This window comes from Bolinopsis microptera, chromosome 1, assembly GCF_026151205.1.
Source record: "Bolinopsis microptera isolate Bmic1 chromosome 1, MBARI_Bmic_1.0, whole genome shotgun sequence".
In the NCBI taxonomy this organism is placed as follows: Eukaryota; Metazoa; Ctenophora; class Tentaculata; order Lobata; family Bolinopsidae; genus Bolinopsis; species Bolinopsis microptera.
Genome location: NC_087072.1, coordinates 14,025,166 through 14,051,260, shown reverse-complemented (window position 1 = coordinate 14,051,260; position 26,095 = coordinate 14,025,166). Strand labels below are relative to the sequence as shown.

The 26,095-nt window shown below is 39.5% G+C and overlaps 8 protein-coding genes across 8 annotated transcripts; 5 read left to right on the top strand and 3 right to left on the bottom strand.

The window, feature by feature from the left end:
* Positions 1-1,715: 1,715 nt before the first annotated feature.
* On the bottom strand, positions 1,716-3,122 carry LOC134817837 (uncharacterized). The gene has a single exon (XM_063827217.1). It carries the CDS (start codon positions 3,120-3,122, stop codon positions 1,716-1,718), a length of 1,407 nt encoding a protein of 468 aa, XP_063683287.1.
* A 1,918-nt stretch (positions 3,123-5,040) lies between these two features.
* On the bottom strand, positions 5,041-6,447 carry LOC134817760 (uncharacterized). Its single transcript, XM_063827101.1, has one exon. It carries the CDS (start codon positions 6,445-6,447, stop codon positions 5,041-5,043), a length of 1,407 nt encoding a protein of 468 aa, XP_063683171.1.
* Positions 6,448-7,603: 1,156 nt separating this feature from the next.
* LOC134826159 (COP9 signalosome complex subunit 4-like) lies at positions 7,604-9,857 on the top strand. Its single transcript, XM_063838471.1, has 6 exons — positions 7,604-8,133; positions 8,251-8,385; positions 8,576-8,713; positions 8,951-9,121; positions 9,372-9,503; positions 9,681-9,857. Exons 1-6 carry the CDS (start codon positions 7,870-7,872, stop codon positions 9,756-9,758), a joined length of 918 nt encoding a protein of 305 aa, XP_063694541.1. The 5' UTR covers positions 7,604-7,869; the 3' UTR covers positions 9,759-9,857.
* A 4,599-nt stretch (positions 9,858-14,456) lies between these two features.
* On the top strand, positions 14,457-19,128 carry LOC134826158 (uncharacterized). Its single transcript, XM_063838470.1, has 6 exons — positions 14,457-14,551; positions 14,720-15,250; positions 15,433-15,549; positions 18,094-18,219; positions 18,386-18,618; positions 18,737-19,128. Exons 1-4 carry the CDS (start codon positions 14,467-14,469, stop codon positions 18,120-18,122), a joined length of 762 nt encoding a protein of 253 aa, XP_063694540.1. The 5' UTR covers positions 14,457-14,466; the 3' UTR covers positions 18,123-18,219; positions 18,386-18,618; positions 18,737-19,128.
* On the bottom strand, positions 15,661-17,559 carry LOC134820879 (probable N-acetylgalactosaminyltransferase 8). Its single transcript, XM_063831530.1, has one exon. It carries the CDS (start codon positions 17,475-17,477, stop codon positions 15,696-15,698), a length of 1,782 nt encoding a protein of 593 aa, XP_063687600.1. The 5' UTR covers positions 17,478-17,559; the 3' UTR covers positions 15,661-15,695.
* A 400-nt stretch (positions 19,129-19,528) lies between the features above and the next one.
* Positions 19,529-21,991, top strand: LOC134826157 (methylcrotonoyl-CoA carboxylase subunit alpha, mitochondrial-like). The gene has a single exon (XM_063838469.1). The coding sequence runs from the start codon at positions 19,574-19,576 to the stop codon at positions 21,581-21,583; it is 2,010 nt and encodes a 669-aa protein (XP_063694539.1). The 5' UTR covers positions 19,529-19,573; the 3' UTR covers positions 21,584-21,991.
* Positions 21,992-22,153: 162 nt separating this feature from the next.
* On the top strand, positions 22,154-26,076 carry LOC134812596 (uncharacterized). Its single transcript, XM_063820085.1, has 7 exons — positions 22,154-22,293; positions 22,469-22,668; positions 22,963-23,181; positions 23,299-23,459; positions 23,614-23,769; positions 23,883-23,986; positions 24,187-26,076. The coding sequence occupies exons 1-7, from the start codon at positions 22,193-22,195 to the stop codon at positions 24,419-24,421; spliced, it is 1,176 nt and encodes a 391-aa protein (XP_063676155.1). The 5' UTR covers positions 22,154-22,192; the 3' UTR covers positions 24,422-26,076.
* Positions 24,823-26,076, top strand: LOC134812605 (solute carrier family 25 member 35-like). Its single transcript, XM_063820094.1, has one exon. The coding sequence runs from the start codon at positions 24,823-24,825 to the stop codon at positions 25,933-25,935; it is 1,113 nt and encodes a 370-aa protein (XP_063676164.1). The 3' UTR covers positions 25,936-26,076.
* Positions 26,077-26,095: the final 19 nt, after the last annotated feature.

Sequence of the window (26,095 nt, the reverse complement as noted above, 5' to 3'; positions counted from 1 at the left end):
TATTTACTCGTACTCATGGCCCCCGGCCCCGCGCTCAGCCTGTCATTCTGCCTAATCTCTATTCGGTTTATGAACATATTAGCCTGAGGTCCCCAGGTAAAAACATATTTGAACATTAAAAACGTTAATTTCAGCCCAGAAAAGCTTACCGGCTGGCCGTGGTACTAGAGGTGGTTGTTTTTCGATGGCACGTGTGTCAGCGCGCGTGACGTAACGTTCACTGCATGATCGCTCGCTCGCTCGCGTGAATTACAATATGGAGTCATGACAACGACATTACTTCACAAAGTTTAAAAGCTGCGATCTTTTATTTAGCCCAAAATCAAACTTTTCGCGATAATTCAAAATCTACATTGTTTTGAATTTGGCTCCTGGGGAGCCTACTTTAGTTTTACGAGACGGACATTTTGTTGAAAACCGGACGTTTCTATCTCTTTTACTTCCGAAGTTAGGCCCCTAACAGTACGGTTTCCTGGGAGTTTTACAATTTGTCAGATTTTGGCGCCATGTGCTTTTGGTTGTAGGTTTATAACCGAACCTACCAAAACGCGCGCCGAGTTGGACTCGTCGACGCGCGGCGACGGTCTTAATATTTGAAACAAATATTTTACAAGTATCACCCGTTAATACTTTTGGTTTCACATAGCCATGTGTATACGCGTACTGCGTGACGCGCTTGTTTCACAAGCGCGCCTTCGGCGGTCGCGCGCTACTGCAAGCGAGAGGGCTTTGGTTAGTGCAACTTTTGGTGGAAATATATTGTATATAGCGCGTGTCTTTTACCAAAATGATATACATTTTCTTGTAGCGCAATGCACTACTGGGCCGCGCATCCAATATAAAATAATGCTTCTCCATTCTCGCAACCACACTTCGTTAAATTTTGTCATACGTTGTATGACCCGCCGCGCACGAGTGCGCGGCTCCTCCTGTATCGTGAGAACGACCGTGGGTGTCACAACGTGATACAAGTTAAATCGGCGAAATGCACGTCACTGCAGGGCCTTAACGGGTGATACTCGTAAACTATTTGTTTCGTCAAGCAAGAACGTCGACGAGTCTTGTAGGTTTACTTGCTCTAACCAGAGCCCTCTCGCTTGCAGTAGCGCGCGACCGCCGAAGGTCATGAAACAAGCGCGTCACGCAGTACGCGTAGACAAATGGCTATGTGAATAGGTTTACAACCTACCAGGACGCGCGCCGAGTTGAACTCGTCGACGGTCCTGAAACATTGAACAAATATTTTACGAGTATCACCTATTAAGACGAGTCCAACTCGGCGCGCATCTTGGTAGGTTATAAACATACAAGATAACAATTAAATAGTCCCTGCGCGCGGCGCTTACAGCCGCACTTAAGAATTTCTCAACAATGTGTGGCTTGGCTGTGTGTGCAGTTGTCATAGGATGCATATGACCGGCCCGCCGCGCACGAGTGCGCGGCTCCCTTGTATTTAGTGTAGTGAAATGACCGTGTGTGTCACGACGTGATACAAGTGCGCGGCGGACTGTGAATATGGCTAAATTCAAAATTTGAATTTATCTATGAATATAAGAGAAAAATCAACAATAAACTATTACAGGTTAGATGTTTACCTGAGTTCTATATCTTTCGATAGCAACTCCATCTATAAATCTGATTAGCAAGTCATTCTGTATTCCACCAGTATTTGTGATCCTGGTTGCAGCTTTCAACATGTTTTATGGGCCCAACACTCAGCTTTCACAGTTTATGACTTCTGGCCTCCTTGCGATGTCGTAGCAGGTAGACCATTTCTTGTTGTCGCGGGCTAACCAGATTGTATAGGAACATCGAAGAGCGACCAAAGCAGCCTCATTCAGGGCTTTATTCTTCGTTCTCTTCGCCAATCCAAAGTAGTTGAATAGAGCTGGTACAGTATGGTGCCAGAAGCCCCTACACCCAATCTCTACCGTAAAGAGCAGAGCTTTCCAACCGCACCCGTCGATGCCAGGAATCAGCTCTCTGTTGTAGCGTGCTTCTTTACATGCTACTTGGTCACTGAAGTTACTCTCGTCACCACAAGTCAGTTCAATCAGAACTACTTCTCTCAAACTATCCGACCATACTACAATGTCGGGTCTCTCCGCTGTGTTGTAGATGTGCTGTGGGAACTGGGCAGGTAGTGTATCCTCGTCCCATATCAGCTTCCAGTCTTTCGCTCTCTCAAAGGGCCTCTCCTTCCTCAGCTTTGGCTTTGGGTGTTCATACTTCCCATCCTTCGACTTGAACCGTATCCATTCTTTGTCGGAGGTCGTGGAACCTGAGGAATTGTACATCTTGAGTTGGTCAAGCAAGGCTATGGCTATAACACGTAGGACGTTGTCATGTCTCCAGTTGTACCTTTTGGAGTTCCTTGCTATACTGCAGACGGCTAGGATGTGCTTGATGTTGCACGTCTTCCAACCACAAAGTGTACAATTTCCTGTACTCGAGTAGTTCCACAATTTCATGTTTGCAGGGGTATTAGCCACGTCGTGCGTCGAGTTTAGGTGGAATTTAAGGAGAGCCGGGCTCATCTTGTAGTTGTAGATAAGGCTGTTCCATCCTAAGTCTAACTGCATCGTGTTCTCCCATGTCAAGAACTTGCCCTGTACTCCCTTGTTTACCAGGGTGACTAGCATGTCGTTCTCTGACACCGATTCTACCAGTTGTCTTAGCTTCTGCCTCTCAGTCAACTTTGGTTTGCATCCGAGTCCTACTCGGTCTTTAGTCACTACTCCAACCAACTCCTGGAAGTAGAGATCTCGCTCTCTTGCCGTCAGCTCCGTTGTATAAGACCATCTCGGGCTGTTCTCCTGTTTCTCTCTCTTGTTATTATAGGCTTCTACAACTTTGGTGTCATCACTGTTCTTCAGGGCGTGTCCCTTTGATACCTGAAGAGACTTGTATAAGTCACTTAGCTTCTTCAAGTTTAGCCCGAAGTAATCCTTGCTCCTGTACAGGACTGTCACAGTAATTGATCTAGTAACACCCAACCACTTCTTCAAGAATCTGGTGCAGATAGCATCCAGTTCGTACACAGAACTTACAGGAAGGTTGTAAATCATCAGATCCCAGGACATCTTGCTAGTCAGCATGTTATTGTAGATCCAACACTTCATGACACCGTTGAGACCACACTCATCCACTGTCTGAAACTAATATGTATTTATTGTTTTGTGGTAAATAAAAATTTTGTTTTTCTTTAAATATTTTTTACTCGTCCATTTTCATTGTAACCACTTGATGCTTTCAGCTGCAGTTTTTCAGTTTCAGGTTAATATAAGGGGTAGAATTAGTAAAAGGTATTGAGCTCATGATAGCTCAATAACGAAGGCTGGAACAGTAGTTAGGGCAAGAGTTGATTTTTCTGTGAACAAATTCGTAACAAAGGTTTGTCTACAGGAATGTGTTGTCCATAGTCCCAGGAACCACAAAAAAAAACCGTCCAGCTGAAACTTTTGGGCAAAAATTTTTATAGTCATTTTTCTCCAGGAACCCATACGCCCCACCCCTAATATTGGTTATTCGGCTCCCGAAGGTCTTGAGATCTCCATAGGGGGTGCAAAATGACCGCAATGGTCACATTATGGCAGGCGAATGATAGTTTCAGAACGATTGGAGCTTTATTTTTCGAAATAAATGGAATTTTTCGAAATTTTTCTCAATTTTATTGAAATTTCGAAAAAAAATACACCAAATTATTTTTAACGCTTATTTCAAATCTTACTCGAGAAATAACTTCAATTAACAAATATCAAGGTTAACTAACAAATAACAGATTATTGACCAACCCCCAGACAGCTATTTGACGGTACATACTACTCTGGTTGAATGTCTTAAGTTATCCTACAGTGAGCTGATGATAATCACATTCGATTTGCCATTGTGGATTAAGGCCACCCGAATAGTAATGGAAACTAGGATGCCTATTGTGGTCAGGGTTGGGGGCTTCCACACTCTCAAGAGGTTTCTTGGCTGCATAGGCTATATAATAATAATGGCAGACTCGGGTTTAGAGGAGCTCATCAAACTCGTGTATCCTGGAGACGTCACGCATATATTAGTTGGAGGATCTTACTATAAAGCGTTGAGAGCCCACTTTCTGATCGACGCCGCTCTTTGTTGTTTCATTATAGAGGAAGAAGTTTACGACGATGAACTAGCAGACTTGGAAGGTTACATCTACAAATGTGTGAACGAAAATCTAGGTGTTCACTTTAAAACTAAATCTATTCAGGATCTATCAGAGAAAATAACTCTGCTTCTAAAGAACCTGTTTTCCAACAGTAGAACAGCAGCTCTATGCGTTACTTATACCACAACATGATAACACTAGTAAAGGACTTCATAAGAGCAGAGAGGTTGCACGACTACAATATGCACTTATCAGCAGTAGCTTTGATGCTGCCCTACTTCGCAGCAGCTGGGAGGGGACAGTATGCAAAAGCTTTAAGACTGTATAATTTGGAGAAGGATGCTATTTTTAAAGTCAAGTATGGGGCGCTTTTAACTTTTTAAAGACCTTTAAAGTAACTGGGCTTCACACGGTTTGTTACAACGACCACGAGTGGGCCGGGGTGTGGAGAAGGAGGAGGAGGAGGATAACTGAGGAGGAGGAGAAGGACTGAGGAGGAGAAGAGGGATCCAGGAGAACCCATGAGGAGGAGGACTGAGGAGGAGGACTAAGGAGAAGGAGGACTGATGAGGAGGATGTGCAGTTGTCATAGGATGCATATGACCGGCCCGCCGCGCACGAGTGCGCGGCTCCCTTGTATTTAGTGTAGTGAAATGACCGTGTGTGTCACGACGTGATACAAGTGCGCGGCGGACTGTGAATATGGCTAAATTCAAAATTTGAATTTATCTATGAATATAAGAGAAAAATCAACAATAAACTATTACAGGTTAGATGTTTACCTGAGTTCTATATCTTTCGATAGCAACTCCATCTATAAATCTGATTAGCAAGTCATTCTGTATTCCACCAGTATTTGTGATCCTGGTTGCAGCTTTCAACATGTTTTATGGGCCCAACACTCAGCTTTCACAGTTTATGACTTCTGGCCTCCTTGCGATGTCGTAGCAGGTAGACCATTTCTTGTTGTCGCGGGCTAACCAGATTGTATAGGAACATCGAAGAGCGACCAAAGCAGCCTCATTCAGGGCTTTATTCTTCGTTCTCTTCGCCAATCCAAAGTAGTTGAATAGAGCTGGTACAGTATGGTGCCAGAAGCCCCTACACCCAATCTCTACCGTAAAGAGCAGAGCTTTCCAACCGCACCCGTCGATGCCAGGAATCAGCTCTCTGTTGTAGCGTGCTTCTTTACATGCTACTTGGTCACTGAAGTTACTCTCGTCACCACAAGTCAGTTCAATCAGAACTACTTCTCTCAAACTATCCGACCATACTACAATGTCGGGTCTCTCCGCTGTGTTGTAGATGTGCTGTGGGAACTGGGCAGGTAGTGTATCCTCGTCCCATATCAGCTTCCAGTCTTTCGCTCTCTCAAAGGGCCTCTCCTTCCTCAGCTTTGGCTTTGGGTGTTCATACTTCCCATCCTTCGACTTGAACCGTATCCATTCTTTGTCGGAGGTCGTGGAACCTGAGGAATTGTACATCTTGAGTTGGTCAAGCAAGGCTATGGCTATAACACGTAGGACGTTGTCATGTCTCCAGTTGTACCTTTTGGAGTTCCTTGCTATACTGCAGACGGCTAGGATGTGCTTGATGTTGCACGTCTTCCAACCACAAAGTGTACAATTTCCTGTACTCGAGTAGTTCCACAATTTCATGTTTGCAGGGGTATTAGCCACGTCGTGCGTCGAGTTTAGGTGGAATTTAAGGAGAGCCGGGCTCATCTTGTAGTTGTAGATAAGGCTGTTCCATCCTAAGTCTAACTGCATCGTGTTCTCCCATGTCAAGAACTTGCCCTGTACTCCCTTGTTTACCAGGGTGACTAGCATGTCGTTCTCTGACACCGATTCTACCAGTTGTCTTAGCTTCTGCCTCTCAGTCAACTTTGGTTTGCATCCGAGTCCTACTCGGTCTTTAGTCACTACTCCAACCAACTCCTGGAAGTAGAGATCTCGCTCTCTTGCCGTCAGCTCCGTTGTATAAGACCATCTCGGGCTGTTCTCCTGTTTCTCTCTCTTGTTATTATAGGCTTCTACAACTTTGGTGTCATCACTGTTCTTCAGGGCGTGTCCCTTTGATACCTGAAGAGACTTGTATAAGTCACTTAGCTTCTTCAAGTTTAGCCCGAAGTAATCCTTGCTCCTGTACAGGACTGTCACAGTAATTGATCTAGTAACACCCAACCACTTCTTCAAGAATCTGGTGCAGATAGCATCCAGTTCGTACACAGAACTTACAGGAAGGTTGTAAATCATCAGATCCCAGGACATCTTGCTAGTCAGCATGTTATTGTAGATCCAACACTTCATGACACCGTTGAGACCACACTCATCCACTGTCTGAAACTAATATGTATTTATTGTTTTGTGGTAAATAAAAATTTTGTTTTTCTTTAAATATTTTTTACTCGTCCATTTTCATTGTAACCACTTGATGCTTTCAGCTGCAGTTTTTCAGTTTCAGGTTAATATAAGGGGTAGAATTAGTAAAAGGTATTGAGCTCATGATAGCTCAATAACGAAGGCTGGAACAGTACAGGTTTTTCTACCAAAAATCGAAGTTAAATCACCCACCGGAAAGATTTGTGAAGAGAAGAAGGAGGACTTTTTATCTTGGGTCTGTTCTATGTCATTTGTCAGTTATCATTCAACAATACACATGCCTTGATTATTCATTTTTATATAGATCTAAGGAAAACAAAATTTTGGTTTTCCCTACATCCCGGCCCTGTTCCTTCTCAGCTTTGTTGTTATACGCATTTAGTATCTATATTTAGATAGACCTTTTCCAGGTGATTTTTAGAACTTGTTCCTGAAGTTGTCTAATGTCCATACTCCTTGGGTAACCTTGTGTACTATACAATGCTTATTCAAGCCTATCCATAACTATTTTATTTATCCCTAAAATTGAACAAATTAGGTGATTTTAGAGGATGTGCCGGTAAAATCTCTAAAAAAGTGTGTTTCTAGAGCAGAATGCACAAATTTGCTATTACATCAGTTAAGTTTTTCTAAATTGCCCCACATTCAAATGACGATTTTGCGCCCCCTAAGATGGCGCCCCCGCACAGCGGGGTTAGCAGAGCCATTAGTTTCGCAACTGTTAAGCACCATCATCTTTTGCTCAGTCAATCATAATGATTGGGTCATGGCCAGGATATAGGAAAGCTTTGTAGCTGTGATTACTGACTAGTGTAGCTGTTGTTTAAGTTAAAATGAGCTGAAATATGATCTCAAAAAGGAGCTTTCATCTCACCGGAAAAATATCTATTCTATAGTGTATCAGTGTTCTGGTAACCTTTAAGCAGTTTGTCTGCCAATTCTGCATCGAACATAGAATTATTTAGATTCCTGGTGTCCACTGTCCATGCTAGTTCTTCTGAGAATGTTAGTAACAGCAGAAGCATTTTCGCTTAAATAGACTTTTAATAGACTAACAAACCAATTTTACTAATTTCACAGGTTATGACATCTAAACCAGTGCTATTTACTGGATCATCTCCTGAAGAACATGTCCAAAGCTGCTGTGACTACTTTGACACTTTATTCTCTTCCCCAGAAACACTTAGTGTTAAAATCGGCAGCTTTATTGAATCGATTTTGATTGACAGTGTCAGTGTTGGTGTCAGCAGAAAAGTATTTTCCCATGTCATTTCAAGAGTAAAATCTCTCCAAACTGATTTATGTTTAGAATACTGTGGTATTCTCACTGAAGCATTGAAATTAAGACTCATGTCTTTTGAAGACCAGATAACAGAATTAAATCAACACATGGCTTATCTCTATGAAGCTATGAAAGATTTTGGTAAAGCTGCATCGAATTTGAGTGCAATACCACTGGAAAACAGCCAAAAGAACTATTCAAAAGCATTCACCACTCAGATGTATCTCAAAATAGCTCATCTGTATCTTGAAGGAAGAGACTCAAATCAGGCTGAGATATTCATTAACCGTGCTTCGTTATTAATCACATCAACTACTGAGCCAGACTTACAGGCATGTTCTGAATAATGTTATAAATTTCATGTAGAAGTGGTTTTGTGACATTTTTTGTAGTTCCCTCCACTACCATCTTGTGCAATGTGCAACTTAATTATTTACTATCAAATTCAGGTAAAATACAAGCTATGCTATGCCAAATTGCTGGACTTCAGGAAAAAGTTTCTTGAAGCTGCACGTCGATACCAGGAACTGAGTTTGGAGCCAAGACTCTCATTAGCAGAGCAGAATGAACTTCTCCGACATTCGGTAATGTAAAACAATCTTACTAGAAATGATGTGGTTTATCACTGTTAAGTTTGAGTAATTTGACCTCCAATTTGCCTCCAATTTGACTCTTAACATCATACTTCAAAATGAAAAACGACAAAAAATAAAGTGATACTCACTTCTATGATTTGAGGCAAATACTTTTAATTATTAATGTTTTAAATCTCAGATATTATGTGCTATAATAGCACCTGCTGGGGTGCACAGATCTCGACTTTTGTCCTCCCTTATAAAAGATGAGCGTTCCCCAATTATCCATGGTATGTTAAGAAACACGCAGTTGGGACACCTCATAACTCTTCAACAGGTAATAGTTGCTCATTATTCTGACAATCTGATTTTAAATAAAGTGGTAATGTTTTAATGAAAGTTCAACATAGCTAGCTCATTTTAAATATTTAAGCTTTGTGTTTATATTTAAGCTTTGTGTACAATAGGAGCAAAATAAAACTGTAGTAAGTTGTATCTTAAATTATGAATCACATTTAAAATAAATGATGGTAGTAGAGTCAGGGTGGAGATCAGAGCTAAATGATAACACCAGGTAACACTGTTTGAGAAAGAGTTGGATGAACACCAGCGAGAAAAACTTGCAAATGGTATGACGATTTTAGAAGCAGCAGTAATGGAGCATAACCTTCTAGCCATCTCAAACATCTACAAATCTATAAAAATTGACAACCTTGCTCAACTACTGAGAGTACCTGCTTTACAAGTTTGTAATTTAAAATCTTACAATTTCGTCATTTTAAAACATTAATTGTAGAGATTTTTAATGTGGTGTGATAAATGTGTTTGGTTATGTAATGGAATTGTAGAATGGAAATTTCTTACATTGGGTTTATTTACGGTCACTCTGTCTAATTGATCTCATTGTTAATGAAAATGATGTACATTTTATTGATTAGTTCTTAGTTATTTTGACGCACGCATTAAGTTTGTTGACTAGACCTAATATTACCTAGGCAGAAACAGTAGTTGGTAAAATGATAGCTGAGCAAAGGATTTGTGGCAGTATTGACCAAATTGATCAGATCATTACATTTGAGGTCAAAACTCAGCCGTGGGACGAACATATTAATGTTGTTTGCAACAAGGTTAGTGATTTATTTGATAAAGGCCAACCTTCCATTATTTAGCTATTATTTACTACTTTATTTTTTATTTGATGTGAAGAAAATTTTTAGATTTGACATTTTAGATCACTGCTTAAATTAGTGCTACTGCTCCTTGCTTTTGTCAATGTACTAAAAATGTAAATAAATTTTATTCAGGTGAATCACGTGATTGATCTTCTGAATCAATTTGAACCCGAATTCTTGAAAGAGAGATTACAGCATTACGGGTGCTGATTAAGACATGATGGGAAATATATGGGTATAATGTACATTGTTCATGGTAGACTGCTTGGGAGTGTCATGAAGCTGATTGCATACCAAAATACCAGATATGAAATGAAAATGAAATGAAATGAGGTATTTATATCCCGCTCATATGATTAACCAACAACACAAGGAAGGTGGTTAACCATGTCAGAGCGGCTGACTGTGAGTGATGTGAGCAAATGTGTAAAAATGAACAAGAGTATAACGTAATATTAATATAAGACCAAGACAAAATTAAAACATCTTTTATTTTAAACCACACTAAACTAAAAAGAAGCAGAGACCATACAATACATTAGGGCCTGTCGTGATATCATGGATCGCTTAGGTTCCACCAGGATCTGGTAGTCCTCATAATTCTGCGGCCTCTATTTATCGTCATCTCGTACAACTCTTTAAGAATCTTAGGGATTTGGCATGTGAAAATTTGCAGCCTTCCAGACATTGATTGGGTTAACGAGGTGTCGTACGTCACCTCAAGATCGGGTGACAGGGGGCTGACCAGGCCAGAACCCAATTGATTGGGTCTGAGGTCACGTGATTATGAGCCTGAGGTCACGTGACTATGACGTCACCAGACCTTGTTCTCCGTTTCCCGCTCATTGGACCAGGTGAGCTTGCATGCTTGTGAATGTGGGTGTAAGTACAGCTGTACTGTAGTTTATACCTAATTAACCCCTATAGAAACCGAAAATTTATTTTCTGGCAGAAAGCTAGAAATTTACCAAAATATCGACATTGTTATAAATTTATTTTGATCACCATTCCTGACCTAAAATTGCACGAGAAATCGATTAAACTTGGTTTCAGGACTCAACAATGCTTCTTTATGCCTTAAAATCCATGTTTTATCGATACAATCAACATTATGATCCCGTTGATTAATTAGTAACAGGTACCTAACAAATACGCAGAAACAACCATCACACCTACATTGCATTCCTAACGGGTCGATTTCGAGTGACCAATAATCGTCGTGATGATACGTCATGTGTTCCTGATCATCATCAGCAATCAAGAGACAGGAGCGGCGGTAGCTTTAAATCAATGGTTTACGTTATTTTTGTGAATTCGACCCCTGTTGAAACAGTTATCTCACTTTGTAACTGCATATGTATCGAGGATAGCTTTACAAATAAGAGTATCAGTAAATAAAATTGCCACAAGTGTTTCTTTCACTCACTTTCGATAAGACACATTGGAAATTCTTACTTCCATAAGATTCGGAATTTTTTTAAACGCCGAAGTATATCGGAATTTTATAAAATTTAATCACACTTATCAACCTTTGAACGGTTAATCGAACACAATAATTTTCAAGCTTGTCAACCCTGAAAATTACATTTTAACTACATGCAAAGTTGTCTAACCAATTTTGAGTTTTGATCATTTATATCTACTATGTAAATAAAACACTTTCTATAATTACTCACGTTCAAGTTGCATGACCAATGACTAAAAATGCTTATTCTACTGATGCTTATTCTACTGATTCACGGTCCTTGGAAACTTTTATTACTCGTTAATGATGTGAAGTATGTCGGGGTGTAAGGTAGTTTAATGTAGACAATCGACTGTCTGTAAAGTACAAAATACACTACACTGTACACACCCACATTGTTATAATGTACAAGGGAGGAGGGGGGCTCATGTTGTCACTCGAAATTCACTTTTCCTGCCCCAAAAGTATAATTTCAATGCAATGAAAAATGGGCATGGGTTTCTATATTTCCTTTATCTCTGAATTAATCATTTCAAACTGTAATTAGGACTGTTGATGTGAAAGAAAATGTATCTAAATTTTACAATGACGTATGTGACGAAATTTACATTTCTTGACCCTATTTTGAAGAACCATACCCCGATTAGAATTCAATATTCTTCCAGGAATTATTGGTAGGTTATTTCAAGTTTAACAATGCTGAGTTTGATATCACTAATTTACCGAAATGTGACGACATTTACTTTTCCTGCCCCAACAGTATAATTTCAATGTGATGAAAAATGGGCATGGGTTTCTATATTTCCTGTATAAATCCATTCCAACTATAATAAGGGCAGTTGATATGAAAGAAAATCTATCTAACTAATGCAATGGCTGATGTGACGAAATTTACATTTCTTGCCCCTTTTTTGAAGAATCATACCTTAATTAATATATAATGTTACTTTATCACCATCACTATGTCGATAAATTAGTTATTTTGCCAACACGGAGCAAATAAAGTTATAATTTTTTTTTGTGACGAAATTTACAAATTTTTACCCTGTTCAGGTGTTGAAATTTATCCAATGTTAACATAAGACTGCCATATAATAATTTATATGACTGGCGTATGGTTGAAATATAGTTAATTGATCCATAGTACGTAATATAGGGTGTTTAAGTTGGTATACTAATATTTACTCAATTTCACACATGTTGAGATATCATACAAATTTATGTGACTAAATTTACCTATTTCTGCCTTCTGTATTTGTATTTGCCTATAACAATGAAATATGTGAACAATTCCAAACACATTCAACTCACAAAATAATGCTAAACTATTCGGCATTTCTTGTCAGGATGTCATAAACATCCCTCATATAAATTTCTTAAATGTGTGACGGAGTTTACATGGTGCTACCATTTAAGGCAAAAAGTCGCTAAATATGTAGATAATAGTCATATACAGCTATTCTATGAATTGGAAATTCGAAAATTTGGTCAAACACGGTAACAAGGGGTCCATATAAACTCCGTCACGTTTTTATACTGTGACAAAGTTTACAACTCACTGCCGGCCGCATTTAAGCGATATCTTATCGTCTGATAAAGATATCGTTATGCGACAAAGTTTATCTAGAGGATGAAACGATTATCTTAGGGTTAGAGGGTTTATATAGTTTCATAGTGTGACACATTTTACATCATCGTGCCATTCAGTAGGGTCACTAATATTTACCAATATCCTCAAACTTCAATGAACGTGTCCATAAACTCGTCACTACATAGTGTTGTCATTATATAGTGCGTTTTGCAGACTATATAATGACAAAAATCAGCTGTCATTATAAAGTGCTTGTCATTATATAGTGTTGTCATTATATAGTGTGATTACCGATCATAATGTTGATTGTATCGATAAAACATGGATTTTAAGGCATAAAGAAGCATTGTTGAGTCCTGAAACCAAGTTTAATCGATTTCTCGTGCAATTTTAGGTCAGGAATGGTCATCAAAATAAATTTATAACAATGTCGATATTTTGGTAAATTTCTAGCTTTCTGCCAGAAAATAAATTTTCGGTTTCTATAGGGGTTATAATTAGGTATAAACTACAGTACAGCTGTACTTACACCCACATTCACAAGCATGCAAGCTCACCTGGTCCAATGAGCGGGAAACGGAGAACAAGGTCTGGTGACGTCATAGTCACGTGACCTCAGGATCATAATCACGTGACCTCAGACCCAATCAATTGGGTTATGGCCTGGTCAGCCCCCTGTCACGTACGACACCTCGTTAACCCAATCAGTGTCTGGAAGGCTGCAAATTTCCACATGCCAAATCCGTAAGATTCTTAAAGAGTTGTACGAGATGACGATACATAGAGGCCGCAGAATTATGAGGACTACCAGATCCTGGTGGAACCTAAGCGATCCATGATATCACGACAGGCCCTAACAATACATGTAGGTATAATAAAGGTTAGTACAGTGACATAGAAAGGTAGAGAACTTAGACATAAAATGGAGTGCAGTAAGAAATAAAAGCCAAGGTGTCTTGCAAAAAGAAGACAAATGGAAAGAAAAAACATCAAAACTGATTATATAAATGGTTCTTTAACATTCGCTTGAAGCAGTTGGTATCAGTAATACATCTCAACATCTAATCAGTGGAAGAGAGTTCCATGCAATCGGTGCATGGCTTGAGAAACGTCTGTCATCAACTTTGGACTTTTTATTCTTTGGTACCTTGAGCATGAGATGGTCACCAGGTCTCTTCGACCTGGTCATGGTCATGGTGTTTGAGAGTTCTTTATCCGCTACATCCAAATCCAGTAGTGCTTTGAGGTAATCAGGTGCAGTACCGTGAACTGATTTGTGGGTTAATAGACAAACTTTAAAGAATATTCGTTGGTCTATAGGGAGTATGTGGGCCTTTTTATAGAAGGGAACCAAGTCCGTGGTTCTGTCTTCTATGTTATAGATGAAACCAATCAAGGATTGGATTTCATTTAATAGGGGGACTCGTTGGGGAATTTTATAGCCTATTAATTGGACGTTATTGCTATGATATTGGTTTCATGTTGGGTGTGACTGGGATATCTTTTTAATTTATATTTACCTTGAATCGAGGTTGGATATATTATGCTTTTTGAACTTTGAAGAAATATTGAATTTCAGTTGAATTTATATTTTCTTGTATCACAACTGTTTGTTCGATTCTTGTATTTGACAGCTTCCAAAGAATTTGTTTATGAACCTCATTGCCCTAGAACAACAATCAGGTGTTGAGTGTATTAGAGAAGTGAAACAAATTCTTCACATTATGAAGCTAGAGTGGGACTAGCTATGTATGATTCAAGATATTTTGGTCTTGTCTTCTTAATTTTATGAGTTTGCTCGAAATTGTCCGATATCTACATTCTACATGTTGCCTGTATTTGAGTAAAGTTATTCCAGGATCATGTCAGTTATTGAGAATCCTTTAGCCTATCTAAATGAAACTAACCAGACAGAATACGACGAACAAACCCCTATGTCTAAACCAGGTCGGTTAACATTGCAAGTATAAATGCGATTCAGATTATCCTGGGCAGATCTAAAAGTCATCTGCTTTCTGCATTGTCTGGTTGTGTTTGACATTCATACAGTCAATAACATTTAATATGATGAATTACAACAGTGGTGAGTCGGTCTACTCAATGCCAACATTTCAGTTGAGACGAAACCAGCAGTAAGACCAGCACGACTTTCAGCTGAGAATAGACCGTCAGTAAAACCTGGCACCACACTAGACGATACTCCTCTGTCTTCAGATAAAGAAAAGTCAATGTCTCCACGACAATTAAACTGTACTGGGTTCACTACTAGTAGTGCAGGAGACAGACTTTGCAGTGTATCGGACCTTCCAGACCTTTCTCTTTCGTCACAAATTGGGGCTGAAGGAGATGAGAAGAACCTTATCTTAGGGAACTCAGCTTGTGATAAGTCAGTAAAACATGCCAAAAAAGTGGGGGAATCAGTTCAAAAAGACCCCTCAGATAACCCCGAACAGTTAGATAAAGAGAAGACTTCGGGTGCCGGGTCAAATATCATTTTAGCTCTAGCAGAAGGTTTAGAATCAGATGACTCGGAGGATGATGAGTATGTGCCAGGAGTAGATCCTGTGGAGAAGGAGGAGCCGGGGGAGGAGGAAGAGAAGGAGGAAGGAGAGGAGATCGTTTCTAGACAGTATTCTCTTAGAGACGGTATGGTTAGCTAAAGATTATTATTTGCTCTAGTTTTAAAAGCTTAGATTGGTTTAATTATATTTTCTCTGTATTGCTATTGAACTTAGAGAGTTTAAACTGAATTGTGATTCTAGAAAACGTTTTTTGAGTTACTGCGAATAATAAGTTCGGTTCAGTTCAATGAGTGTACCCTAATTTAGGTATCAAGGGTACAGAAGTAGAGAAATCAAGGAGGTTTCACATGATGACTCAGAAAAGAAGAAAGCAGATGACCTTTGGAGTGCTTTTAAAGCTGATGTTGCAGTTCCCATCAAACGGTTGGTAATTTCGATTTTAGATATTAAATTTAGGTAATCTCAAATGTTCATTCATAAGTTTTAATTTGAATTAATAAGCGGAAGAAAAGAATATAATATTGAATCCCCTTTATTTTTCACTCAGAGCTTAAATCGTTTAAACAATTTCAATGTTTCGTATACCACCTGGGCAAATTAATGATCCATTTCTGCTCCGGCCGACCAGTACAATAAACAAGTAAAATCTTCTTATCGTCAGGAAATATTTGGACACATCTTTTGCTTTCAACATGTCTTATTTGCTTGGTATCAACATCATACTGGAAGTTTTGTGTAGTGTAAGTAGTTTCAAGGTCAGGGTTAGCAACAGAATGGCACCCGTACATGCCGATAGCAGTCTCATTGTTGGCTCCCTGTCCACAATCCCAACAATTTAAAGTCTGAACTGTAGTCTGAACCTCTCCTGTCACTGAGAATCCTAGCAGATGAGTGTCGTACACTAGGGTCATATCCTTTCTACACTTCTGATCTACATAAGCTTTATTGTAGTCTGTTATGATACAATAGTTAGGATGTGACACGGATTCTGCTTCACCGATCAGATGATAATAATCACTTGAACTCATTCGAACATAATGCATGGACTCTGGAGGCTGGACATTCTTTAGATACCACGCATAGTCACGTGAACACGTTGACTTAAACTGCTCCTGTATTGTACGTGACACGCTAAGCACCTTCTCCACATGCTCCTCTTCCCGATAAACACTCCGTAACATCCTCCTCTTGTCATCCTCCTCCCTGATAAAGTTCACAACATCTCCCAGTGTCTCGTAGTGGAGATGTAACCACATATCGGGGCTATCCTTCAGGTATCTCTGTAATCCTCCATCATTACCATTATTGTGGAGAACTTGTGAGCAACGTGTCATCCACAACCCATCTCCACACATCCACATTCTCAGTGCTAGTCTGCTGTTCTCTGTGCCCCAATACTCCCCCAACACTCCCTGAGGGTAGAATTCCAAGAATGTTGCCTTGTATGCTGCTAGAGCACCTCCTAGGATTGAGGCTGATTGGTAGGGCTCAGATTGGTGGTGTTGTGGTGGCCCAGTTTTGTAGTATCTGAAGAAGGAATACCCGCTCATCATCTCAATACCATACGCGTTTACAACTCTCAGATGTTTCGCATCGTAGTCCTTTTCATTGATAAGATCTAAAGTGGGAACTGCTACAGCACTAGGTTTCTCCTGCAGAATATCAAGGAGTGGTTCCAACCAGATATCAGACACCTCCATGTGGGTATCTAATATCACCACCACCTCCCCCTCTGCCTGTCTTATCGCTGAGTTCCTACAATTGGTAATTCCAACACTCACATTATTCCTTTGTATCTTGATCGGTATCCCCATCTTCAAACTAAAATCTGTTATCTCGCTTGAACTGTCCGTGTCACTTCCATCGTCTATCAGGAGTATCTCCCTCAATAAATGGGGTGGCGTTCTCTTAACAAGTGTAGTGAGAGTTCGTAAGAGAAGGTAGATCAGCTCGTTCTTCATACACATGACCACACTAACAGAGGTTGTGAAGGTTTGATCCAGGTGTCGGAGACATGTCTTATCCGGGACAGGTTTACTTTGTGGTAGAAGAGTATGTGAACTATCCCAATGTAAGGATACATCACGGTGGTAATAGTTGGTTACTTCTGATAACTCTGTTTTTGAGAGGTTTTTTAGTTTGGTTTTGTACTGGTCTTCGACTGTTCTCAAAGTTCGTAGTTCTATTTTCTTCATTAATTCACTTCCGTCTTTACTCGAACACGGATCTGAATCGTTATTGATAACGATTGTTTGCAGGTTCAGATGTCTGGCCCAGATAATCATCAATATCAGGAACGGTATTACAATTATTTGAGTCTTCTTCAATCGTGGAAATCTGAATCTCATCATTCTATTTCTTTGTAGTGAGTTTCTTGACGCAGGGTCAAACAACAGCTAGATCAGTATGATGTGGTAGGATTGTCTTGATTACTAGGCTGAATGTTATTAACACGTTATAAAACAATCAATATTAACTTTACACAACAACAATCCCGGCTCAACAAGGAAACCAGGATTAATATTATAAATCAAACTTTAAGTGTAAGGTAAAGCAAGATTCAAGACTGGATATAGTAAAACTATAAGATATTGCAACTTGTACACTAGTAACTAACGGTAATACAATATGTTGACCTTCACGTTACTACACCAGGTAGCTAACGTTAGTAAAATAGATGTGTACGCAATTCCATGAGGACCTATTATATATTGTATCTGTGCGAGATGTTGATATGAATTACTCGTTAATTTAATATTTGATCATTTGAGAATGTAAAGTCGTGTTGTATAACATGAGATCTTGTTTAAGTTAAAGTTAAGTCCCTTTTGAATTTTATATGAAAATATATTATATTTTGTAAACATGGTAAAGGCTAGAGGATTAAATGCAAATGTTCATATGAATTTAAACTGATAAGAACATAATTTCCTTTAATCCTTATCACACTTAATCATATTTGAACAGGAAAGCCAAAGAGTTTGAGACTACAATAAAAGAGAAGACCTACGATTTTGCTGGAGAAAAAGTAACAGTGAGAGAAGAGATAAAGAGCAAAAGGAGGAGTATAGCTTCTACATTCGGCCTTGACAGGTATGAACAGCACAATCTTCTGGATGATATACTATTTCGGCGGAGTAATGTTTTGAAATTACTTTTAAAAAGCACGGTCGGCAAACTTATAATTAATTTTTACAGTTTTTGTCCTTCAATATACTGCTAAACTTAAAGTTGAACCTCACACAAATTTGGTGTTCAGTAGAAAAAGACGGAGGGAGTCAGCCCCAATATTGTCTCGGACTGAGAGTGAGGAGAGATCTGAGGGAAGTTCTACCTCGGATAACCAACCTCAACCCTCCGGTACTAAGAGAAGTAGACCTGTCTCTAAACTCAACTCTCTGGTCAGCAGACTCACCAAACGACCCAAGATGACTGTACTCAACAAAACTTCCCTCGATTGGAACAAATTCAAGAAAGATAATTCTATTGAAGGTACCTAGTACATGTTTTATGTTTATTTTTCAATTCCAACGTAGCGTGCTTTAAAGTTAGAAAGGTTCATTGTCCTGACCGCTGAAGGTTGTGAAACTAAAATACCATAAATTCCCAGAGGATGTGAAGAATGAGGCAAAATCGGAGGACTTTTTGGGAAAACAAGATTTCCTGACTAGGGCAGACCATAAACAGTTCGAGTTAGAGAAAGATATCAGAGCGCAGCAAGCCAGACGGAGACAGATGATGCCTAAACAATTCTGAGACTGAGTGGAATCAGATGATATGATATGGTGTGGCCTTGTTGAACAAGTTTATTTCATTACATATTACTTCTACAGACCGAATGGCCCTAGACACGTAAAGATGGCATGTTTTGGGATGTTTTATACCAATGTATTTATAGAATATCATCATTAAATTATTTGATATGTAATGTTATGTACGGTATTTGAATTAATTCCATGCTGTATAGATCGCAATTTTACAACACAGCTTTCATAAAATCTATACTTTTGTGGTACACGCATTTTTATTTCACTCTTGAGCTCAGTCCAATTGTCTATTTTCGAAGCTGTTTCTTGATTTGTAGCACTGTTCCATTTTGCGTGGGTTTTCTAAGTACCCGGATATTATCAGAGTTTCAACCACTATTGACTTCTGTTACATTTCTTGAATTTTTGAGATTTTTAGCAATTTGATAATTGACAAATAACTCTAACCCAAGTATTATTTTTGCCGAAATGAGAAATTTAAGTAAATTTATTATCAGAATTTTTAATTAAATCACAAACTGCCGATTGTTTTCTTACAACTTTTCTTCAATGCAACTCATCTATCCATCTTAATTAAAACGGAAATAACTTTTCCAGCCTACGAATTACCTTATTTCAAATATTACCAAGACTTACTTGAAAACAAGTGACCTCACTAGATTTTGTTACCACCAGGAACTATGAGTCATGGGCAGCGTATTAACAAGCTCAGCAAGATTCTCATTGCTAACCGTGGTGAGATTGCTTGCAGAGTAATGAAAACAGCCCGGAAAATGAACATTAAAACTGTAGCTGTGTTTTCTGATGCTGACAGACACTCACTGCACGTTAAAATGGCAGATGAAGCTCACTACATCGGACCTTCTCCAGCCTCAGAGAGCTATCTCAGACAGGACAAATTGATGGACATTATCAAGAAAACCGGAGCTCAAGCGGTTCATCCTGGTTACGGATTCTTATCAGAACAAGCTCCGTTTGCTGAGGCACTTGCGGCACAGGGTGTTGAGTTTATCGGACCTCCTGCGTCTGCCATCGCAGAAATGGGCAGTAAAAGCGCATCAAAACGTATCATGATAGATGCTGGAGTGAGCTGCGTTCCTGGTTACCATGGAGATAACCAGGATGAGGCATACCTCAAGGAGCAGGCAGATCAGGTAGGGTACCCCATCATTATCAAGGCAGTGTCTGGGGGTGGTGGTAAGGGAATGAGGATGGTGTTTGATGATAAGGATTTTATGGCGGCACTCAGGTCTGCCAAGGAGGAGTCCATCAAGGCTTTTAACGACGACAGAGTTATCCTGGAACGTTTCTTCGACTTCCAACCTCGCCACGTTGAAGTCCAGGTGATGGCTGACTCTCACGGCAATGCCGTTTACTTCTCAAACAGAGACTGCTCTGTCCAGCGCCGTTACCAGAAGATCATCGAGGAGGCTCCAGCTCCAGGACTTACTCCAGAGGAGCACAGAGAGATCGGTGAGATGGCAGTTAGAGCAGCCAAGGCGGTGGGTTACAAGAGTGCAGGAACTGTCGAGTTCATCATGGACACAGTCGAGCGCAAGTTTTACTTCATGGAAATGAACACGAGGCTCCAAGTAGAGCATCCGATTACTGAGCTGGTGACGGGTGTTGATCTTGTGGAGCTCCAGTTGAGGGTGTCTCAAGGTGAGGCACTTCCTTTTACTCAGGAGGATATCAATGTTAATGGGCACGCGTTTGAAGCCAGAGTGTACGCTGAGGATCCCGATAACAACTTCATGCCTGGTTCCGGAGACGTGAACTACTTGTCTACTCCAGCAGAGTCAGAGACCGTCAGGATTGACACCAGTATCAGGCAGGGTGATGCTGTCTCCGTCTTCTACGACCCAATGATCGCGAAACTAGTCGTTTGGGCTCCTGATCGTTTATCATCTCTAGCTCTTTTACACAGCAAACTTCAAGAGTACCATGTTGTTGGATTGTCCACTAACATTAAGTTCTTAAAGGATCTAGCTACACATCCCAACTTTGAGTCGGCTGATGTTCATACAGATTTCATTAAGGAGCACGGAGACACCCTCTTTCCCAGCCCTCCATCTCTATCTGAGGAGAACTTAGCTCTCACTGCGGTATCTTATCTTTTGAGCAGGACAACTGCCTCATCTTTATCTCCCTGGACCAAATCAATGTTCTCCAGACTCAACCTCAACCATGTTGAGGAGCTGAAACTTAAAGATGGTGATACTGATCTGGACATTAAAATCCGTTGTGCAGGTTCGTCGTATTTCGTCTCAGTCAACAGCGGGTCTGAAGTTGAAGTTGATGTTGCGATATCAGCAGAAGACAATGTTATATACGGGAGTGGAAACTCTGCCAACAAAAAACTGGAATGCAAAATTGTCCAAGACGGAGACAACTTGCACGTGTTTTGTGATGGAAGTGAAACTGTTCTGTCAAGAAATGTCCCTAAGTATCTGGTGGCTGACGATGAAGCAGGGCTAGATGATGGAGTTGCGTCTGTTGAGGGTCTAGTTCAGAAAATATTTGCCGGAATCGGCGATGTCGTGAAGGCAGGGGATATTATTTTACAGGTCAATGTTATGAAGATGTTGTTCGACATATCTGCCCACAAAGACGGTGTTATTTCCTCCATCTGTTTCAACGAAGGAGACCGGGTTTCAAAAGGTCAACTCTTATACGAACTGGAAGAATAATATGGAGGTTGCCTGGAACGGTTTAATTTATTATGATTTCGTTTTATTGTTAGCATTAGATTGTTAGATTAAAATCTGATGATATGATGTTAACTTAATAAAATGTAGGTGAAAAAGTTTAGATTTAATTAAACGTTGACACGGAAGATTCTGCACTTATGATTAGAGCCCTTGAACTGAGATAGGAACCGCACAGATTTATAAATGTATCGATTTGGCCCTACATTGTCTATTAATTAGATTAGTGATTGCAGATAATCTTTAAATGATAGGGTTTATCTAATTCTTTGTTTTGGATTTATAATTACTGATGTTTGTACGTTGTTGTGTTCTTTCTATTAGCCAATAAATATAATATTGCTTTGTATAAAGATTATTTTACCTATAATTATAGGATCATGACTATTCAATAAACTGTGTCTGATTACTGAAGTAATGTTATGTCAAAACTTAATATCAAAAAGTCAATTGAGTATTGATTTGATAAATGTGGATCTTACTAAATAAAGGTTTAGATTTAATCAACACTCCTCATGAGTTAAAAGTATTGCTAACACTATAATCTTCAGTAGGTGTATGGCATAAGAACTTGACTGAAGACTCAGCAGTATGCTGAAGAATTGTACACGTGTAGTCCCACAAGGGTTCAGCGCTTCACAAACAAGACAGATACACACTACCAACCCCAAATTCAAAAGAACACCCGCTGCGTGAGTTAGCCTTTTTTTAAAATAATTATATCATTTTATCCTTCTTATTTTTTAGTGGTGAGTGCTGACCTTTCCTACTAGTTACTAGACTGCGTAATGTGTATTGTGTATTGACTGTATTATATTGCTCCACTACTGACTACTCCATAGTATATATAGTATATTACTACTCCAGAGTAAGGGGACACTGGTTCGGTGGTAAGAAGCAGAAAGGAGGTGTCCGTGAACTAGAAAGCGATGTTATAAACGGAGTGCAGCTACCACATAACCACCCTAAACTGAGGTTCTCCTACCTCGGAAAACACAAGTACGAGTGGGACAGAACGGAACCTATTCGACCTTGGGACCTTGCTGAGCTAGCTAAACCTCACTTGGGTAAGTCTTCTTTTCGAGTATTAGTCATTTTAACCACACTGGCTGTTTGGAATACATTGTTAATTATATTTAGAAAATATAAACATTTTGATGGTTCTGATTTTGAATGTGTTCAGAGGTTCAGCTAGAATCGAAACTTAATTTCTGCTGAACTTTAGATTATCTTTAATTTTTAGTGTGCAAGCTCTATCGTAAGTTGACTACGCAGTATCTTCGATTACTATAAATAAACTTTATCAAAAGGTTTATTATATTTATAAACTTTTTAAGAGTTTTTACTTGTTATTGTAACAGGACAGTATGAACGTAGTTCTGGAGATCAATTTGAGTACAGTGAAAAATGCGGGTACCAGCTGGATGTACAGAATAAAGGAGAGGTCGTGAAACAGGACGAAGAGAGACGTCTAAATCACGAGGAGGTGTTTGGGGACCGGAGTCTGGAAAAGCGTATTTCAAGAAGGCTTAGTCCATATCCTACATCCTTTGTCGACCCTTTAGTGTGGAGATTTATAGGTAATTACAAGTTAATCGCTTGTAAGCTACCTTTGAGTAATAATTATTTGCTTGTTCACCTTATTGTTACTGTCAAGCTATAAATTAACATATTATTTAAATTATCCTATTTTCCAGAAAAGATAAAGTTATGTCGTCACACTGGTGTAGACAGAGCATTTGATATCATGGTCAACACCTTTAAGTATATCAAAATACACCAGATGCAACTAAAAAAAGCAAATCCTAAACAGAAGATAGAACTTGACTGTAATGAAATCCTAAAACAGGCTGTTATTGTGAGTTGAATTGTATATTTCCTTTTCTAACGTAAAACTGCTTGAAATGTACTCTTCTGAAATAAATATTAGATAGGGTAGATACGTCTTAAAAACTAAGCTTACTGAATCTTGCTATTTCTAAATAAATTGCTTAACGACAATTCTCCCTCAGAACGTGTCTCCGCCAGTCAGGATTGAGTTTGTGCAAGTTATGAGGACAAGAGACGGCTACAAGCCGTGTCCGATACCGCTAACTATCGAGGAGAGCACTGACCTGGCTATCAAACGTTTTAAAGTACAATCCAAACGGTTCAAGACTAGAGTCCCGGTCAGTCTTATCTTATGTCACCATTTTATTGAATGAATTGAATCTCTTTCCATCGATTTTACTCTATTCGTCAACTATTTTTATGATAAAATATTTGAAATTATATCATTCAGGTTGAGCCTATGATCCTAGCTAATCTGATAATCGAATCGTATAATAAGCGGGGGGCACTTCATGACGCATTGGTGGAGGACACTATTCTGGGCGAGAAATACCAGTAAGTTTTTATTTTGGTAGTTCACCACAATTATTATATCAAAGTTGGCAGTTGCGCACTTTTCCATTGCCTTTTGTCAGAAGTTGTATTAGAATTGGGGTGCCCACCCCTAATTACAATATTTTATTATACCAGATTCACTTCATGACATTGCATTACAACCAAAAAAATCAAAGCACTTACAAAATTGTAATTCTCAGGGACATGTTCCAAAGATTTGGGCGCGTAACGCACAGTAGCGAGACTAAGACTCGAGCTAAATACAGAGAACAAACACACATACACGACATGATGCACGTGACCTTACCGTTAGAGAACGATGAGTACTCCAAGCTTCCTGGAGACCCGCAGTGGAATGATGACGATCATTTGGACGATGAGGATAAAAGGGATTCTCCCTTGAGGGCTGGCATTGGTCCTTATCCGTCATCATGAGAGTAATATAGCGAGATTGTGATCTTATCAAAGTTCGCAGATTATCTTTATTTCATTCATGCTAGATCTCTTGACAACGAATTTGAAAGGGTATTGCACTATTGCAAGTTGATGATGAAATGATTAATTTATTACTTATTTTAACGCTTTGTAAGTGCTGTATAATTCTTGAGGTTCATTTAAAGGCCGTGGAATGTGTAGTATTTTCCTCCGGGTGAACTGTTGAAATCATCAGCTTCCTTGATTAAACTCGGTTACAGACCGTTTAAATAAATGATACATCGCATCATACACAAATAAATATGAATTGTTAAGCTGTTCTGTCGTTACAGATCAGGTAAATACTTTTGCATGTTTTCAATAAACTTACAGTGTTATTATTCTGACAGTTGGATGGTTAGATGACAGAATCAGACTCAAGCCACCAACCCCGTTTGAAGGACCTAATAGAAGGAAAAGTAGAAGAGTATGCTCGTCAGATTCCTAATGTAGATGTCTTTGAAGAGAAGAGCACTATTCTCACCCAATGGTTCCTCAACAAAGACTACTTTACTCTGGCTTCCTCGTCTGCATTTGCTTGTTGTTTAACCCACCCTGTGGATCTTATGAAAGTTAGGTTTCAGCTTCAAGGGGAACTGAGACCCCCTGGAAAGTACCCCATTAAATACAGAACAATACCTCAATCAATGTTAGCTGTGATACGTGACGCAGGTGTGAGAGGACTGTATAAAGGAGCCGCTCCAGCTTTCTCCTATCAGTTCCTCATGAACGGTATGAGAGCGTTTGTGTTTGAGAAATGTAACAGGTGGGGTCTGACAAGTGACTTGAACGAGGAGCCCGTGTTATGGAGATACGCTGCAGCGTGTGCGCTTTCTGGGTCAGCAGGCGCGGTTTTTGCAAGCACTGCTTATCTTGCCAAAATACAAATGCAGTCTCAAGCTAGCCCTAACCTAGCAGTAGGCTGGCAACATACCCACAGTAGACCAAGGTGGGTAATTTGGAAAGCGTTCCGAGGACACAGGGGTTATATGGGCAGTGCGTTTCAAGGAGGAACAAGCGCTATGATGCGCATATCTGTAGCGAGCACAGTGCAACTCCTCTCCTTCACCACAGTGCAACATGGCATGTATGCGCTCGGAGTGCACGATGCTCTTCAAAACTCCTGTCTCAGTGGTATTATCAGTTCAATACCTGTGGTCCTTATTTCAAATCCATTCGATGTAATCTGCACTAGGATGTATAACCAGGAGCTGGGTGCATATTACAAGAATAATTGGGAGTGTGCGGAGAAACTTCATAAGCGGGAGGGTTGGAGAGGGTTTTATAAAGGAGCCGTAGCTAATTACTGTCGGACGGTGCCTCATATGATTGTTACTCTATTAATCTGGGATCACTTCAGGAAGAAATCATTCAATCTCTCTCAAATTGACCAATCTTTGAGTTTAGAATTAAAATTATCTGAGAAGAGTATTGAAAAGAGTCACGAAGAGATTTTTTCTAAGTTTGAATCATGAAAATAAAGGTCTGATTATAAGTGATTTAAAGACACTATGACAGATTTCTGGTTGATTGTTTTAACCAAGTCATGTTTTGTAGTTACATGTGCATATTTAGTTAATTTATTTTTAGGACGGTTTTATACTTTAAGTGATTGATCTCTGAGTTTTGTTTGTT

Excerpts from the sequence above, each read along its gene's own strand:
- LOC134817837 (XM_063827217.1), bottom strand. The coding sequence starts at position 3,122 with ATGAAGTGTTGGATCTACAATAACATGCTGACTAGCAAGATGTCCTGG.
- LOC134817760 (XM_063827101.1), bottom strand. The coding sequence starts at position 6,447 with ATGAAGTGTTGGATCTACAATAACATGCTGACTAGCAAGATGTCCTGG.
- LOC134826159 (XM_063838471.1), top strand. The coding sequence starts at position 7,870 with ATGTCTTTTGAAGACCAGATAACAGAATTAAATCAACACATGGCTTAT. Across the intron at positions 8,386-8,575 it reads ATGAACTTCTCCGACATTCG|ATATTATGTGCTATAATAGC; the intron begins GTAATGTAAAAC and ends TTTAAATCTCAG. Across the intron at positions 9,122-9,371 it reads TGAGAGTACCTGCTTTACAA|GCAGAAACAGTAGTTGGTAA; the intron begins GTTTGTAATTTA and ends AATATTACCTAG.
- LOC134826158 (XM_063838470.1), top strand. The coding sequence starts at position 14,467 with ATGTCAGTTATTGAGAATCCTTTAGCCTATCTAAATGAAACTAACCAG. Across the intron at positions 14,552-14,719 it reads AACCCCTATGTCTAAACCAG|TTGAGACGAAACCAGCAGTA; the intron begins GTCGGTTAACAT and ends CCAACATTTCAG. Across the intron at positions 15,550-18,093 it reads GTTGCAGTTCCCATCAAACG|GAAAGCCAAAGAGTTTGAGA; the intron begins GTTGGTAATTTC and ends ATATTTGAACAG.
- LOC134820879 (XM_063831530.1), bottom strand. The coding sequence starts at position 17,477 with ATGATGAGATTCAGATTTCCACGATTGAAGAAGACTCAAATAATTGTA.
- LOC134826157 (XM_063838469.1), top strand. The coding sequence starts at position 19,574 with ATGAGTCATGGGCAGCGTATTAACAAGCTCAGCAAGATTCTCATTGCT.
- LOC134812596 (XM_063820085.1), top strand. The coding sequence starts at position 22,193 with ATGCTGAAGAATTGTACACGTGTAGTCCCACAAGGGTTCAGCGCTTCA. Across the intron at positions 22,669-22,962 it reads GCTAGCTAAACCTCACTTGG|GACAGTATGAACGTAGTTCT; the intron begins GTAAGTCTTCTT and ends TTATTGTAACAG. Across the intron at positions 23,770-23,882 it reads GGTTCAAGACTAGAGTCCCG|GTTGAGCCTATGATCCTAGC; the intron begins GTCAGTCTTATC and ends TATATCATTCAG.
- LOC134812605 (XM_063820094.1), top strand. The coding sequence starts at position 24,823 with ATGACAGAATCAGACTCAAGCCACCAACCCCGTTTGAAGGACCTAATA.